Source organism: Hoplias malabaricus, chromosome X2 (genome assembly GCF_029633855.1).
Source record: "Hoplias malabaricus isolate fHopMal1 chromosome X2, fHopMal1.hap1, whole genome shotgun sequence".
Classification (NCBI taxonomy): Eukaryota; Metazoa; Chordata; class Actinopteri; order Characiformes; family Erythrinidae; genus Hoplias; species Hoplias malabaricus.
Window position 1 is genome coordinate 5,436,274 of NC_089819.1, and position 18,727 is coordinate 5,455,000.

The following is an 18,727-nucleotide window of genomic DNA, read 5'->3' on the forward strand; positions in this document are numbered from 1 at the left end:
CTACATTCTTATCAATGGTTAGGCTGAGAAGTATCCACCACCCAAATCATACCTGCTCCGTGATGGTCCTTGTGGGGGGTGGGGCTTAATGCTAAAGAGAGCATAACACAAAGAGCAGTGTTTATTGTTTTTTTATCACAAACCCAACAGAGATTCATTAGACAACTCGACTGAGCTGTAAGGAATGTCAGAGTCCTGCCCCTATCTTTTGTTCCCCATGAAAGAAAAGTGAGGCCAGATGAGTAACAGTGAGCTAACAGCAGATGACAGCTGTTAACAACCCCCCACCCCACACATACACAGATAAAATTGGATGCCTCTACTGTTGCTGCATTGTTGATCTGGTGGAGTTTGCGAGTGTGGAGAAAACAAAGAAACTAGCTCTCCTACATCTGCATAACTCTGCTGTCCTCTGTGGGTTTGGCAAACTCACACCACTCCTGATGTTTGGCGGGAACTCTTGACAGTTTAGTAGAGCTCTGAATTCTGGCGGGGCAGGATGGAGAGAAGCGAGGGAGAACGGAGGGAGAATGGAGGTAGTGTAGCGTGGTCAGGCCAATGGACCCCTGTCAGCATCCATTAGCGAAAATGTAGGGGGTGCTCTCTGGACCTCTACATCTGTAATGAGCCCCATTGTCTGATAAAGCTGGAGGGGAATATCCTCACATTCACTTGATCGAGGACCTGATCGTTCCTCATCAGAGTGGCCCAACGGTCCACAGACCCCGAGAACGAAGGACTCTGCGGAATCTCAGTCCTTTGTTTACTACTTTCTGGCAGGAGTCCTACAATCTTCTGAGAAAAGACTTTGGTTATTTGGATTGATCTGAGTGTCTTACACTCTTTAGAGAAGAAGGTACACCCTAAAACCTGGTTCTTCGAAGGTCTGTTAGAATAGGCAGTGGTCCTAATCATGAAAACTCAGACCTGTTTGACAAGAGAATATTCAACATATATAAATGTTCCTATACGGGTGTACAGAGCCTTAAATTTCAGCCTGAAAATAAGTGGCAATTCAGGGGCCAAAGCATTAGTTCTATACATAACCATGACCACACAACTATATAAGCATTAATATTTTTTTTCTGATCTACCATGAGAACCATTTGTGTTTCTATTTCAAAGAGTTGTCACCAAGAGTTGAACCACTATTTTTAATGAAGTTCACTGAAGAACACAGTTTTGGGCTGTAAGGTAAGGACATCAAAACCTACTTAGGGGTCATGAAAGGTCTCTAAAATTGCACATCTCAATTACAAACCTGGTTCTCCAATAAATCAGCCACTGAATTAGTGATCAAAGTGGTTCCTGCAATTATGTAGAGAGCGTCTAAGCAGATCCCATTCTAAGAGCCGTAAATACATTATTATTTGTATTTATTTTTATTCATAGTTGCTTTTCTAGACATCCACTGTTTGTAATTAACATTCCATTCAACACTCAAGCAACATAAACCCAGAGGCGAGAAGCGGCAGCCAAACGCACACAGCCTGCCCTCAACCAGGAACCACCGTCCACCTGAAGGACGGCATTGGGCACTATGGGATTCACCCAGGACAGTGACCATCCATATCTGGGTATACACAAATACAGACATTCATTCGCATCCATATTTTTATATAATTGTAAATGTACTGTGCGCTATTGCCCAGCATGGCATGTAGAAATAAGGCACAAATGAAACAAGTGCTAGTAGCGAGTGAACATGGTCTGTAGCCTGACCCCTAAAGCAGAACAGAAAGAGAGAGCAATCTGAGAAAGCTGTATTAGCGGTCCAACTGCCCGCACTAATCTGCCACGGCCGCTTGCATTAGAGAGCTGTCAGAGGACATCAATAATCCTACCACATGACTTAAGACGGTTAACACGATGCCAGATCACTGACCTGAGATCAGTCTTCTTAGTGCTCTTCTAGTGGGCCAAGGGATAGTCAGGAACAAATCTAATCTATACAGTTTCCCTGCTGTCCTAAATATACAGACAGCCTGGACATACCTGGTGTCCAGAGTTCGCGTCTTATGTTAATTAATGTAGATAACTAGGAATCAGTGGCAGATGCTGGTCTTTCAAGGAGGGGAAGCTCAATTTCGGCCTACATCATAAAATGTGTCGGTTTATTTATACGTAAATTCTACCCTCCGTTACTTTTCAAGAAAATGATCTGTGACCCTGTCGTACCAACAAGGCGTCTTTTCCAGGGACTTGACTAGTGTCCTCTCAATGGCCAGCAGAGCTAGGCTGCTTCAACGGCCTTGGTCCATGTGAAGTGTGTCCGTCTGTGAGTGCTTTGTGACGGTGGAGGGACTCAGCAGCACCCGCTGGACAGAAACTGCGATAGAAGTCAGTCTCCAAACACAAGCAGCTACAAAAAACCCCACCACAAATAGAAGCTTGATTTGTCGCTAGTCGTTTTTAACAAAGAAAATGCCGCTAAGGGGTTTAAGAAAGTGTCCGGTTCAACTCAGAACAGAATGAAAATGTAATGCTCGCATGGATCTTTACACCAAAGGATCGCTGATTCGCTCATTTCGCTGTCAATCAAAAAGGCATTCAGCCTCAGACAGAGCATCCAATCATCATGCAGAAGCTGAGCGTCCGGGTCAGCTGAGGCCAGCCCACTGCCCCATAGACCCACAGAGACGCTGAGCGTCCGATTGGCGGGACAAAGCCCAGCATTTATCCAATGGCTCGTCTCGGTTCGCTGCCCTTCGTTGCTTCACTATTGAACTCTGTGGACACTCAGCATCCTCACTGTTTAAATCACTGTGAGGCTGTGGATTGAGAGGAAAGCCGCGTCTTTACCAGTGATAAGAAGCTGATTCTGAACAAAAGTTGAGCGCGTTGTAGTGCATATTTATTCAATGACATGTACACACAACAGTATATATTTGATCACTTATTTTTGGACATTTTAGGGGAAGCTGAGCTTCCATTGCAGTCTTAGAGCAATCACCTCTGGTAGGAATGGGAAATGAATAGTTCTCCAATTAGTATTAAATGTGATGTTCAGGATTTTAATAAAAAACACTTTTTTATACATAAAATTCCTCAGTATTTGCTGCTCTCCAGTCTGTGTGCGTGCTTGAAACCCATCTAATGTGTTTATGAAATGAGTAAAATAAACAAGCTGTCTGGGTCCTGTATGCTAGGTTCTTCCTCTCTCTGTGCTCACGCCATTGAAAATGCATAGTTTGTAGATAGAAGGCCAAACGTTGAAAATCACAAACTGAGATGAGGATATTGCTCTATTCCCACTTCACAGGTGGGTAACGTTGACTTATCTTCAGTTTTCCGGATCACTTGAGGTGGAATGTCTCCAAACTGAAAGAACTGAAAGGAGATGGCTAAGTTCTGTACTGAAAGTGCTAGTGTTATAAATGAGTTCGTGTGGTAATTCAAACTGTGAATAAAAACTTAGAGACAAGTTAAACTTCAGCCACGTACAAGCACAATAACAGTCATTATTTTCCTTCAAACATTTTTCCTTCAGTTATAAATCGTAGCCCTCCCCTTTTATGGAAACTTCAACACACACAAGCAACTTGGCTTTCTTTTTATATTTTAGATAAATCTATTGTATTATATTAAGACTTTAGAGGCAGAAATAATGCTATTGATTTCTTACGTTGGATAAATATCACCCATTTCACAGAATTTCACAGCATTCTTCTGTGAAACTGTAGTCATAAATATGTCAAAGCTCAATGTTAATTTGAGTTCATATCAAATAAAACTCCACAATGCTTTCTTGATCAATCAAGAAAGATTCCAACAATCAGTTCTAATATCCTGGAGTATATTTTCCGGCTCCCTGTGGTCTGGATTTGTCTTCCCTGTCAGTGAAAGACATGTTTTAATTATAACATTATCCCAAGGTTAGTTTTTTTTTAATGCAAATGTATGCTTATTTAAGTCGATAAGTAACACAAATGTAAGTAGAGAAGTAGGTCATTTGTCCCCAGAGAACTAGGCACTACTTCAGTTTTGATCAATACTCCCTGCAAGTGTACTCACAGTGCACGGAGATGTGTTCAAATGTAATTAAGATTAAAATTAGTCCAATTTTCCAAAGGCCTTGTTTACACGGGACATTAAGCCTGAGGAACGCTCCAGAATTAACCAGCCGGAAAGAAGCACAAGCCACTCAAAACCATTTTGGATCCCCAAGCCATATGTTTGCTACATCCAGAACAATATGGCAGGCGTCAGGTTGAGAGGCTCTGAGAGGCTCAGATGAACATTGACCCCCCCCCAGGATGATAGAACTAGAGGGGGGCTGGGAAGAGAGGGTCCAAGTTGTAGCTGCCCATTATTGTCTATTCATTTTGTAAAGGCTTTTTTTTTTTTTTTGCACAGAGGGAAAAGATGGAGACCAGGGGACGTGAAGGAGGGGTGAAGGGGGCTGGGTGAAAAGAACTTTCTCTTAATCGATCCTGGACGGCCTGGATGGAGTAATGAGTTTCAAAGGCCAAAGGCGCCGATGTGGGGTCAGACGGGATGTATAAACAATAAAGAATTGCCAAGTGGAGCCCACATCAAATTCATCTTCTAATGGTTGAAGTACACAGATATTTAAGCCTTTAACCTTTACAGCTTTATTTGTAGACAGAGCTGTCATCTAGCAACCTCACTGAAAGATTGGGACAAATAATAAAAAGCTATTTATCTGAGCAGTAAGTGTTTATTGGCTAAAAAACCAACAAACAACAAATAACACCCAACATTAGAATAAACCCAAATAACATTATTCCAGTGAGTGTTATATTCTGTGTGAATGTGTTGGTTTAACTTAACCTCACCTCGTGGGGTCCGTATTATTATAAGTTATCATCCAATACCTAGTTTTAGCAGTTAATAAACAATCATTTTACATAATGTGTGCTGTTGTTTTAACAAATTCATGCAATCAAAGAGAATCTGAACAAAACATTGTTCTTCAAACTCACTCTCACCAACTACTTTATAGAAAAGAAATGATCTTTTTTGATGATGAAATGATCTTATTTATATTATTATTATTATTTTGTATTTACTGTGATTATATATAACTTACTGAGAAGGCATTCGTTTAAATATATGATTATCTTAGGTGCCTAAGACGTCTGCACAGTACTGCAATTTTCATAAATAAATAAACATTCCCCTAAAAACAAAGTAATAATCTGGTACCTTAACGATGGCTAACATCAAACTCACAATCTTTAAATCATCTAAACCAACACTTTATGGATACAATATTAACGGCTGCACATGCATTTGCAGTGATTTTTACTGAGTGTCCTAACTATAAATAAACAAAGCTGTGTGTGGGGCATTATCATAGCTAATGGCAACCCAAACACAGTAGCTCACTGTCTACCGATATTAAGCAGTGTGTGAGAGTGTTTTTGTCTCTGTGTATGTTCGTATGTCATTAATCATTATGGTTGGACACAGTTCTTTGTCTACTGTTTCTATGGCAGAGGGAGAATAACCCTCAGACGCTCAACTCTATCTCCTTAACACACACACACACACACACACACACCTGTATCTGTCTTTCTCTATTACCTCTCTTTGTAATTGCCTGTGCAGGCATTATGGAAGCAAGGATCAATGTGAAGTGTGCACTAGTGAGGTATAGAGGGTTGAGGGTTGTGGAGCACTGGAACTGTACTCTCATATCTTCAGTAATACAGTTCCATTCAGAACCTTTGGGATGAGTTGGAATGACAGAACTAATCACCCAACCACACTAATGTTCTCATGGATGAATGCCATCACAGAAATGCTCCGAAATGTAGTGTCAACCCATCCTAGAATATCAGAAGGATGTTACAAAGCCTATGGAACCATGCAACTTAATAACACCACTGATTTCAGAAGAAATACCGGGTGAGTACTGTACATTCTTTTGTGATTTAAAACTGTTGGCACTCTCCCAAAGATGCAAACAAATAGTGGGCTTCATGCGCAGTCTGCGAAAAGCTATCAGCCCATAACTAAAACTTCATAAAGAGCCGCTTGACTGAGTGCTATTAGCAGTCATGTCTGACAGCAGCTGTGCTGAGTGATGGAGAGGTCCGTGTGTGTGTGTGTGCGGGGTCATGGGAAAGCTATATCGGTCACAGCTTGGGCTCTGCCAAATGGGTCACTAGAAAACGTCCGGCAACAGGCCTCAACGATAGCATGTGAACACTGCATGGTATGTCCACTGTAATATGGGATGGTGCTTGTTGCAGTGTAACTAATCAGGACCAGTCTGGTTAACAGTCAGTGATGAAGACGCCGTTAAACTTCTGAATGGGGCAAAAGAAACCACACATTTTCAAGGGAGTACCCTACTTTGGCAATTTGTTGTCGTCTTATTCTAGGAAATAGGTTTGAAATTGTTTGGAAAAAGGCTACTATCACAAATCAGTGTTGGAGTCATTATAGCAGACAGGAAGTTTATTCAAAACACTACAGTCATCCTCCAGGTTTGTTTATTTATTTATTTACAGCTTTTCTAGGTATGGGAAGACTGGTATCAAGACGAAAACATACATAGTTCCGTCGCTCTGTCACTCAGCACAGGGCTGTCTTTAAAACCGGAACAGAGATAGGGATTAAAACAGATGGTTGCGTAACGTCAGTTAAGAGTATTTTCATATGTTCCCACATGCACCCCTGTCCCATGCCGGGATAGACGCCCATGGACACACTCAGCTGATCCCAGATCTGTTTAAAATAGAAGTGTTAGAGCTGAAAGTGTTAGTGGAAGTGTCTGGACAGTCGCTTTTATAACAATCCTTTATATATGAGGCCTGGAACTTGTTAAAGCATCACTCACAATCCGAGTAGAGGTCACACAGTCGAGACCTGTGCGCCCTCATGTCTCAGATCTTGTTGTTCTGAAGAGCTTGAAGGCTGATATGGGTGACACAGCTGCAGAGGGACATCTGGAGCTCTGGTCTCCGGTCTCTGCACACATCCTCCCCCCACCTCCCATCCTCCTGCCTTTACCCAATCTGGACTGCTCTCGCTACACAGGCTGTTAGCAGATGCCCCCCCGAGGGTTTCCCATCCACCACCAGCACTGACACTCAGCCAGCCTTTCCGGGTCACTGGCTCCAACAGCAGACACTGTCTGGACCCTCATGCTCCACATACCTTTAAGTATCGATCTATATGCAGGATGCTGCAAAAAGCCCTTTTCAGAGGGACGCAAGTAAGACTACAGAGGCCACAGTGGTACAACATATTGTGCCACATTAATTGTTGCCACATTACGCCTGACCTTTGAAGCACTGATGTATCAAAAGGCTGCACTATGCAAATGAACCTCTAGCCAATTACCAAATATCATACTGTACAGCGCAGATGTCACAGGCAGGATGATCTTTAACAAGCACATCAAGACCTGAGTGTTTTAGTAAAGCGAACGATCACCGGATGAGGAACTCCCGACCTTGTATCTACACACATTGTCCATTTTATCAGCTCCTCTGAACATACAGTAGCACTTTGTAGTACTACAATTACACATTGATTTGGGTGGTGGATATTTCTCAGCACTGCAGTGTCACTGACATGATGGTGCTGTGTTAGTGTGTGTAGTGCTGGTACGTGTGGATCAGACACAGCAGTGCGGCTGGGGTTTAAACCCCTCAGCGTGTCCACTGATGAAGGACTAGAGGACGACCAAAACTAAGTGTGCAGTAACAGATGAGCTACTCTCTCTGACTTTATATCTAAAAGGTGGACCAACAAAGTAGATGTTAACAGAGGGGACAGTGAGTGGACAGTATTTAAAAACTCGAGCTGCACTGCTGTGCTGTGTGATATGGACAATGAACAGAGATACAAGGGAGATCCTAATCCAGGGATGGGTCAGTGTAAATGCAATAGCATATTTATCTTTATCATGTATTCTTATGGGAGATAGCTACAAATCCCTGGCCATGACGTAACAAATGGGTGTGTAAACAAATGGGTTTAGATCAAGTTTGGGTATTAAATTTCGCAATGTCTATATTTCATGGTTGCGTCTCAAAGTGGCAGGTACAGGGCTTGTTGTAAATTTAGCAGCACCAGCTGGATTTGGTTTCAACTTCAGCAACACCAGCTGGGTCTGGTTTCAAATTTAGCTGCACTACTCAGGCCTGGATCCTAATTTTTGTTGTACCAGTTGAACATTTTTGGGCTGGGTCTTGAAGTCCAAAAAAAAAAAAAAAAAAAGCTACAGTTGTCACTAAAGCAGGGATAGCCACCCAATAGGTGGCCCGTAGGCCTAACGTAGCCCACAAGAGCTAAACCTTTGGCCCACCGCCAACACAAATTTTTGCATGTGGAATTTCTTGTTTTTCACCGCTACTGCTACAATACCAGCCCTCTTCAGATGTGAAACCGCTGAGACAAAACAAACAAAAAAGACTCAGCCATGCCCATTTCACCAGGCTAAACCTGTTTCTCAGTATACGTTCTTGTGTGTTCTTACGTTCTTGGGAAACATCAGCAGTCGCAACCCAAGTCCGGTTCTGTTTAAAAGTCCACATCTAGCCAAGTACAGTAACAATACCCGGATGTGTTCTTGCTCGGCCCGTATCATCGAGGATGCACTGGGACTAGACTTCTTTAGACTTGAGGGAGTCATATCTTTCTTCTAGAACGCTTTTCGCACTAACCTCAGAGCGATGGCTTTTTTCCCACCACTGAGACGGTGACTCAAGTACATTGGCGTTCCAATTACGGAACGACCACAGCGTCCTCGCGTCTTTCAGAACTTTGTGCTCGAGAGACGAACTCGGCAAGTTTGTACGACCAAGTTTGAACTTGAAGTACTCTGTATTAAGAAACAGCCTTAACAAAAAAACAGCCAGCAAAAACCCAGTGTCCCAGGGCTTAATGCCACTGGTCCCTAAATGAAAAAAGCAAACCAATCAATGAGCACTGCCCCAATTTCAGGCCTCTTGTTTCAAACCACAGCTGTCACTTCTCTCATTGAATGGTGAGTAAAATCTAGCAACTAGTTAGGCCTACCTATTTACATAGACTTAATATCAATCATCGTGATAATAATATGATTACAGCAATAAAACTGTATGAAATAGTATGGAAATGACACACTGGCCTTTGCCTTTGTGATGTTGGTTGAATGTGGCCCTTGAGGAAAAGTAATTGGGGACCTCTGCACTGAAGGTGCAAACAGTGTAAATGTACCTTAAAGGTACAACAGTGGTGTTAAATCCAGTTGCGGTTCATCACATTCTCTTCTCAAGGAGGAGAGATGAATATTTGTACGTTTTCATTACAGAAGTGTGCAAAAAAAATAAGATTGTAATATAAATCCTGGATATGAAATGGTTTTAAAATCTACAATTATAATAGAATAAGGTACAAATATGTTCCCTAATTATAGAATATGCCCTTGAGGGTACCACCACAGTGACAGTTCTTCTAACACTGTAGGTAGGGGATAGGATTCATAATATACCATCCCAATCCAGTCAACGTCAAGTCACAGGTCTGAGTAAGGTTTCAACAGGACTAATTGGGCCTCATCAGATTAGGTCTCAATGTCGAGGGTACGGTTCAAGTTCAGGCTTCAACTTCACGCCCCTCCACAGCTCTACCACAGGTTTATTCTGATTTGACAAACGAGACAAGTACCTGGGGCCAGGGAGCAGCGCCGTATTTATTCGAAAAACGACGTTCAGCACAAGCTCGAGAAAAGCCAAAGTCATCTGTCTCTGTCGAAGTGAAATGTAAATGCTACTCTGGAAATGAAAATGTCTGCTCTTGTGGCCGAGTCTACATTTCTCCTGCAGGAATAGAGCTGCCATGCTTTTAAATGCTGACACAGGGCCCCTTTTCTCTATCCAGAAGCTGGCCTTGATCATTATGAGGGAAGTCCTGGAGAGGTCCCAGATCAGCGGAACGGGGCAGTGTCGAAACTCAGTAGGGTGTGTGTGTGTGTGTGTGTGTGGTGAGGCTGGGAGGCTGGGAGGGAAAGCTTCAGACGTAAGGTGTTTAAATTTAAACCCAGACTTGGACAGGCTGATTCAGACAGCAGGAAACGGAGGGTGGTGGGCAGCCAACTTGGGAGAGATCTAAAGCTAGCTGTTGATTTAAGGAAGGAGATATGGCGATATGCATCTAAGACATTTCCTTCGTCTCTGCCCTGTCTGCAGCTTCTTGTGGGCTTCATGCCCTCAGCAAAACGAAGATCCAAGTGGTCAGCTGTAAAACACAATTATATCGGCCAGTTTACAGGAAACGCTTCCTTTGTACTTGATTTATTATATTCATGTTGATTGAACATAATGAAGTATTTATTAATCTACAACTAGGCATTGGATGATGTGGAAAGGGTTAAACCAACACGTTCACAAACAGAATATCACTACTGCTGTAATAATGTAATGTGTAATAGTGAAAATATGCAAAATCATAATCATCATAACTTTTTCAGGGGTGACACTGACTGGAGCAGCTTGTATGTAATCTAACACTTGCTAGAATGAGCCGCTCTAGATGTTAACGTAGCTTTATGCAAGTTAATAAAAGGCTTACATCACGTGGCAGGGTTCAACAGTAACGATTGCCCTAGTGCCAGGGGCAAGTAAAATACAACGTCATCTACAGCAACACAACAATCCCTTGCCCTTCATGATGGGAAAGGGGGAGCGATGTGTTAACAGAACAATGTAACTGATGCCAAACTCAATTAACTGGAATATTTAACCCCTCGCCATGAAAAGAATGTCCTTCTCCACTGCAGCTTCCAGTCAAAACAAATCAGAGTTCAAGAAAAACTATTGCTGAAGTGTGAATACAAAACAAAGCGAGTGCGTAGCTTCATTCCAACGCTCAGTTTCATGGGCTTATTTGGAGCTCTCTGTACCTGAGCTTTAACGTCATAACAGACGAATAAAAGAGATATACCTTTTTACCAAAAGAATGAGACTTTTACTAAAGAGTTGATTTAAATTGTAACGGAAGGTGCAGTGATCTAAGTGCCTGTCCGGTCCTTAGGGGATCACTGGTGATGCCTCAGCCACCTGAGACCGGGAGTCCTAGAGCACAAGGGGCCTCACTCTCGCCTCACCTCGCTGTGCACACTGCCAGCCAGTAAAGGTGCCTATCCGCTGGAGGTGCCAAATCTGGGCAGTTTGGATTCTCCTCTGGTGCCTTAAGCCGTTCAGTGGTGTTGTGTAAGCGTCGGTGGGGTGTCTTTGTGTCTCAGAGGAAACATCTATACTGTCTACATCTGTATGACATCTATAACGTGTCTTTTCAGAATAAATACACTTAATGACATACAAATTGTGCACTTATTTACATTATATTTAAAATACAAAGACTAGATCAGGTTAGTTAGTAATTAATGTTTAGGACAATAAACTAAACTAAGGTCAGTTGCCCAGTCAAGCCATTTGGGGAAATTTAAATAAACAAACAAACAAACAAACAAACACTGAAGCTTGTGAACACAAGCCTAGAGTTTGTTGTTTCCGTACCACTTTAAAATAAGAATAAACATATACAGGTTTAATCTGTTTATTACATGGTTGTTAATTAGGTTGTAAACACTTTAAATGTCATTAATAATCATTTGTAACACAGAAATAGAATGGGAACAGTGACCTAACTTTTTTCTAATGTTGAAAGTGTCAGAACTTACAGAAAATGTCATGGCAAAGAATAAGCTAAGACCTAAGAATGTGAATTTAGTCAGTTCGCATGTTAAGTTACGCCACCTTGACTCAATTATATTATGCATCCATTCCATCCATTATCTGTAACCGCCTATCCAACTTAGGGTCGCGGGGGGTCCAGAGCCCACCTGGAACCACTGGGCGCAAGGCGGGAATACACCCTGGAGGGGACGCCAGTCCTTCACAGGGCAACACAGACACACACACATTCACTCACACACTCACACCTACGGACACTTTGGAGTCGCCAATCCACCTGCAACGTGTGTTTTTGGACTGTGGGAGGAAACCGGAGCACCCGGAGGAAACCCACGCAGACACGGGGAGAACACACCAACTCCTCACAGACAGTCACCCGGAGCTGGAATCGAACCCACAACCTCCAGGCCCCTGGAGCTGTGTGACTGCGACACTACCTGCTGCGCCACCCTGCTGCCCTCAATTATATTATAACTTGGGGTTAAATGGTAAAGCGTATTAATAACTATGTGCTGGAGTTGTCAGGCTTAATGTCGACTGATAGAGGAGACAAAGTTAGGTCAGTAACCGACAAGATCTGTGGTGTAACAGTGTAGATAGATGTAGGTTCACTAAATGATTATTAATGTTTTTTTAAGTGTTGACAACCTCAGTAATGAACAGACAGTAAACACTTATAAACCTTTATAAGTCTTATTCTAAACAGGTACCTGTGTTTCTTCTAATGGTGCCATCCAACAGTGCAACTGACAAAAAACCACAACAGCATCTGCCAGCAGGTGTCAGTCCCTTGAAGGAATGTTCCAAGTTGGGACTGTTTTTGGAGGGGAAGTTCCAAGGGGAGTTTCAGGACCAAAGGGGGAAGAGGGTCGGAGGTGAGGAAGGTCAGATATAGTGTGAACCCACTCCTGAGCATTCCAGGAATGTCCGGCATGAGGAGGTCCAAAGGTTACGGCTCAAAACATCACACGTTCCGCAACTTCTAACTCGGGTCACCTGACGGTCTCTCTGCCGTCAAGAGCCGACAGCTCAAGCATTTTTCAAAATGCAAGAGAGCACGCTGGAGGAAAGAAAGACAACTCCCCCGCTTAACATCAAGCTACAGCAGCTCTCCGGAGGAGGCCGTTAGCAGATTAACGGTCAGAGCAAAGAGGGACTGGAATGTGTTTCCGTGCCAGAGAATTTTAAAGTCCTTTCTGAAGTCAAAGCCGCCCAAAACCAACAACTACTGGACTAACAAGAGATAGCTGGAATACGATTGTGAAGGCATTTGTTAATCACAGTGCTGATTCACATGCCTTGGCAGAATGAAAACAGTTCTATTTTATTCAACTATATTAGTATTTACTATATTTATTATTCAACTATATTATTCAATTTAATAACATAATTACATAGTTATTACATTACAAAAAGGATCCTGGTTTGACAGTTTCAGTGCTGCGGTTCGGTTGTCCAAAAAAAAAATAAAAAATTTAATTATACATCCAAAAATTTGTGGAGACCTGCTCATCCATTGTTTTCTTTAGAAAACAAAGTACAATAGGTCATTTGTCCCATATCCTCTCTGTTCAGAAGGATTTAAACTAGATGATGGAAAAGTGCCATGAGGATTTGATTGTATTCAGCCACAGGAGAGCAAGTGTGGGGTCAGTAGTGGTGCTGCATTACCAGTGTTGGATCGCACATCCAGCCACACAGAGAATGTAGTTCCACTGTTCTATAGCCCTATACATTGGGTTTTGATGCTTTCAGGCTGTGCAGCTTCTATGGAGATTACACCAGCTGCGCATACTTTTGAATGCATCTGTCTGCAGTGGATGCAATTTAAAGGAGCTGAATTCATTAGTTATGTGGGATATACATCTACCCTTTCCACACAATATCTGCTAAACCTGAAGAATGTCTAAACAACACTGAAGTGGTGGACCTTGGAGGGTTAAATAGGGCATACATGAATACACACACACACACAAAGACAAACACACAGAGGGGCATTCCTTTGATATCCCAATGGCTTTGCTGAGCAATGAGGTGGCTGTGAAAGAAAGGGATCAAATAGCTCGGTGGCAGTTAGTAGCCAGTGAAGTGTCCAGAACTGAGCGATCGTGGAAAACTCCTATCCCGCTTTCAGCAATCACACAGTTAATCCTTAAGAAGAACACAAGTCTTTTTCATCTGGGCTTGGCATTACAGGAATCCCGAGGACACTCTTCTCACGACTTGCCTGTGAGTTATGGGACATGTGGGCAGATCCCGTGTGGACCCCCATGTGTTGAAGTAAATCAGGGTCCCCAGTGTGTTGTCAATAGCATTCGATCAAGGCTGGTTTACAGCTTTTACTGGCTTCTAAGCTTCAAGATATTAATGTAGAGGCAGAATCTGTCCAGCAACAAATGCTAAAACACCCAGATGTCCATCAAATAAAGAGCAAGACAACGTTACAGATACAATGACAGCTACATTCCAAATGGAAAAAGCAAGGGATAAACTAAAAGCCCATTGTGTGAGCATTTAGAAACGTGAATACAACAAGAAGTCAAACAAATTAACACCAAGGTGATAATACAAGAACAGTAGCAGGAAAAATCCACTCAAAATAAATAAATAAAAAGCCAAGAAACCAAATACAACTCAAATACCCAGTGTCAGAGTATCAGCAAACTCTAAAACAACTAATGGTCCGGCAAAGAATGTGGTGGGTGGGGGAGTATATATATATATGGATTTCCATGATGCTTGGCAACACTATACTTACAAATAATCGGTGCAATAAAGCTTAGATCTGAACTGATGTGTGTGTGTGTGTGTGTGTGTGTGTGTGTGTGTGTGTCAGTGAGAGAGAGAGAGAGAGAGAGAGAGAGAACCAAATACACTACTTCCAGTAAATCAATTGACCTGCATTTATGCAATTGAGAGAAATATTTATATTTATTGATTTACATATATCTTTATCCATTTGTCTAAATGTCTATGTATCTATCTATCTTCAGAATAAGTGGGAGACACACAGACATCTAGAGAAATAAAAAATATATGTAGTAAGGAGCATAACTTAGCATTAAACACGGCAGTGAATGAAGTCAGGGCAATAAAACTGAGACGAATAGAGACACACACAGACATTAACTGAAAATAGTTGTGCTAATGCTTATGGAAGAGAGAGAGAGAGAGAGAGAGAGAGAGAGAGAGAGAGAGAGAGAGAGACACACCAACCATGCCAAAAACACTTACTGAATCCGACTGAATTAAGAGATCCATATACAGAAGACGAATGTACGAAGACTAAATGAGTGCAAGCTTTTTAAACTTAAATAAACTGAACAGAATTGAGAGATAGAGAGATATGCCGAGAGAGAGAGAGAGACAGAGAGAATGAGAAAGAGAGCACGAGATAGACAGCGAGACAGACCTCGAGACGGAGCAAAAGCCAAAACAAATTCCGTGCACTGACCTGCTTGACTTCGGCGGGCATGGCTCAAACCCTGCTGGACAAAGCCCCTCCAAACACACACACACACTAAAAAAAAAAAAAAAAAAGAACTGCAAGAACTGCGTTCCAGTTACAGCGAACTTTCCAAACGTGCGCGTCTCTGTTGTATCTGCTGAAAAAAACCAAAAAGAGAAAAATGCTCCGAATTCTCACGGGTACCTCCACTGTCCGGAGCTCAGAGCAACACAGCCATCGTTCTCATCCACGCTGACGTACTCCTCTCTCTCTCTGCTTGGGGTTCACATGCTCTCTCACCGAAAAAAAAAAACACGCCGAAAAAACCCCACTGAAACGCAGCTCAGCCGAGATGCTATGGACCAAAGATCCTTCGGCTGGGCGAGAGACCTCGGGATAGAGAGACAGACGGGGAGAGGGAAAGAGAGAGAGAGAGAGTGCAAACCAAACCCTGCACACTTGCTGTCTGAAGGAAGAGAGAGAGAGAGAGAAGAAGAAAAAAAAAAGTTTGCCAGCCCCAGAGAACAAAAACAAAAGCGCTTTGGGGGTCGGGTGAGAGAGTGGGTGGTGGAGAGAGAGAGAGAGAAAGAGGAGGGGTGCGTGTGAAAAGAATCCTCTCTCACAAACTGCAGCACAGTCCCTCTCGCTCGCTCGGCTCTCACTCTCTGCTCCACACACACACATTTACATACACACTGAACAGGAGAGAGGGCCAGGAGGAGGAAGAGAGAGAGAGAGAGAGAGAGAGAGAGAGAGAGAGGAGAGCAAGGGAGGGAGGGAGGGAGGCAAGAGGGGGATAATGGACAGACACAGCTGAGAGAGAGAGAATATGAGATAGATGTAGAGGGAGAGGAAGAAGGGAGAGAGACTGAAAGAGATCAAACGGACAGAATGCTGCTCTTATTATAATACTTTTGCAACACTGTTGAAATATATGTAAATATAGTAACAGAGAGAGAGAGAGAGAGAGAGAGAAACAAAGGGTGGCAGGCTGTGTGGTGTTTATGTTATTGTAAGCTTGGGAATATTGTATTTGGTACAACTAAAGCTGTAAGAGCCATACTGAGAGAGGGAGGGAAATATTCATACTCTATTCATCCAAGTTGCATAAGGTCTAATCTTCAATCATCCATTATCTTTAAGCGCTTATCCAGTTCACAGTGGATCCGGAGCCTACCCGGAATCACTGGGCGTAAAGCGGTAACACACCCTGGAGGGGGCGCCACTCCTTCACAGAGCGACACACACTCACACCTACGGACACGTTTGAGTCACCAATCCACCTACTAACGTGTGTTTTTGGACTGTGGGAGGAAACCGGAGCATCCGGAGTAAACCCACGCGGACACAGGGTGAACACGCCAACTCCTCACAGACAGTCACCCGGAGTAAGACTCGAACCCACAGCCCCAGGACCCTGGAGCTGTGCGAGAGCAACACAACTGTGCGGCCCACCGTCAACTCTGCTCAGAAAAATAACACACGCATATTACCAGGCATTCAGATATCCACTAATGCCATTAAAGCCATAGCTCTACAATCAAACCCACGTCTAGTAGAAGTGAGCCGAGTTTCAGTGACTTTGTAAACAACAGTTCAGAAAGTAGAAGAAAGGTTCAGTAAAGTGGCGTTCAGGATTGTATTAAAAAAAACTTCACTTTCACACTACAACTTTCACCATTTGCTAGCTCTCCAGTCTCTTTGGAAACTGGTTCAAAACCCGGGTGTCAGTAAAAGAGTAAAAAACAAAGTGGCTCAGTCAGACATGCTAGGCTTCTTCTCTCTCTGCTGACAGCAGAGAAACTGCTGAGAGACCTACAACTGTTGAATAAATGAGGATATTGCTTTATCTCTGCTCCATAGGTTGGTAATATTGAACCCACTGTAAGGTTTGGAGAGCACTGCATGAAATTAAACACAGACTGAAGACACAGGCCGACTTTAGTGCTACAAAACTAAACAGCTCGAGTACCACATGGGTTTCTGTGGTAATTCAAACAGTGATTAAAAGCTTACAGGTCATTTAAACTTCAGCCACATACCCACAACAGCCGTTTTTCTCCTTAAACACACCATTCCAGTTTAAAAGACGCTGAGCCTCTGAATGTAAACAAACCAGAGAGAACTGCAGTTCCGCACAATTGTAGACATTGCCTTTAAGGCCTTTCCACATCTATTTCTGTGTGAAATATGGAATGGCAGACGTATTTCAGCACAAATACAAATGATCTCTTACACACCAATCAAAACATTATTCTATGACATTTTGCTTCATCGTGCAAACTTCTGCCAGCAGTATGTCCTCCCTCATGTAGTACGTGTTGTCTCAGAGTCTTCACACGTCTGACTGAGTATCCTCCATCCATTTTTCAAGAAAGGACATGTTGACTGTATGTGCTACACTTGTATTGCACATTTAAATACTGTTTACAGCAGATATTCATTTAAAACATATAAATCACACCTTGGAATCACTATGCAGGACTTCCAAACAATGTCTATAAATGGTAAGTTCAATTACTTCATAAACATTAAACAAAGGGTCATAGAGATCTATCCATCACGGGGATTAGTTATTTTGATATATATATATATAACTCTCTCTTTCTCAATCTACTAAATACAAAAAAAGGCAGAGTGAAGACTGACAGTCAGAAGGAATTTTAATCTAATTCTGTGAGTGTATCTCAGACAGGACGTTGGGTGGTTGGTATTTCAGGAATGGGGGAAGGTGGTTTAGTGTGTGTGTGTGTGTGTGTGTGTGGTGGGGGGGGGGGGGGGGGGCGTGTTATATAGTGGGTTACTCTTGGGTTGTTGAGGACAGGCGCTTTTCACCAAGAATGAAACAGGGCCTCTCACATGAATGTGCATTTTTGTGTGTGTGTGTGTGAGTGTGTGAATAACAAAAGTGTAAAAATACTTACCCAGTGAATAGTTTGGTTTCCAATTCAAATGTACTAATTCTAGACCTGGGGTATTAAATTACAAATCAGTAAGGTCCAGTTTGACAACATTTCCTCAAGCCAAGATCTGGAACATCATAATGTCTAACCTGTACTATGATTAATGCCATGTCCTGTATATTGAATTAGCCTAGTAGTTAAACCATATTTTATATGTAATTAACAACAACTGCATGTCACATCACATTACTGTTACAGCCACAATTCAATATTTTTCACAATGTTTAAATAAATGCAGATATTAAAATAAAGGCCCAAACTATAGCCTTGTTGTTGTGGTTGACTGGATAACTGCAGACTGATTGGCTCTTTTTTGCTGAAGGGCGGGACTTTATCAGTAAACAGAATGGTGAGAGCTCATATTTCAAACAGTGATTGTTCTCCTTATTTGTGACGTGTCTAGTCTGACCGCACGCAAAACTGTCGTCCCAACTGTGTGCCACAAGAACTCTTATCACATCCTTGGGACTATTTTTATTGTTGCCAGAGGAGTGGTGTCTGGAGCCCTGTGTTGTCATAATGCACAGGTCTGATTGGCTGAGAAGCATCATGTGTGATATGTACAATGTAGGCGATTGGTCTGTGAGATTCCTGGATGCTAAACCTGTACCGGAATGACTAGAAAACTAACACCCGTTTAAACACACACACACACACAC

General features: G+C 42.5%; 1 protein-coding gene across 10 annotated transcripts in view; it reads right to left on the bottom strand.

Moving 5' to 3' along the window:
• LOC136676432 (splicing regulator ARVCF-like) overlaps window positions 1-18,727 on the bottom strand; it is a 292,709-nt gene that overhangs the window by 141,263 nt on the left and 132,719 nt on the right. Inside the window, exon 1 of one of the 10 annotated variants that reach the window (XM_066653450.1) lies at window positions 15,112-15,562. The exons of the other annotated variants lie outside the window; for them this stretch is intronic. Coding sequence (XP_066509547.1) covers window positions 15,112-15,132 — 21 coding nt within the window. The 5' untranslated portion in view covers window positions 15,133-15,562. Of the gene's footprint in view, window positions 1-15,111; window positions 15,563-18,727 lie in introns of those variants that run through there. 10 annotated transcript variants of the gene reach the window in all.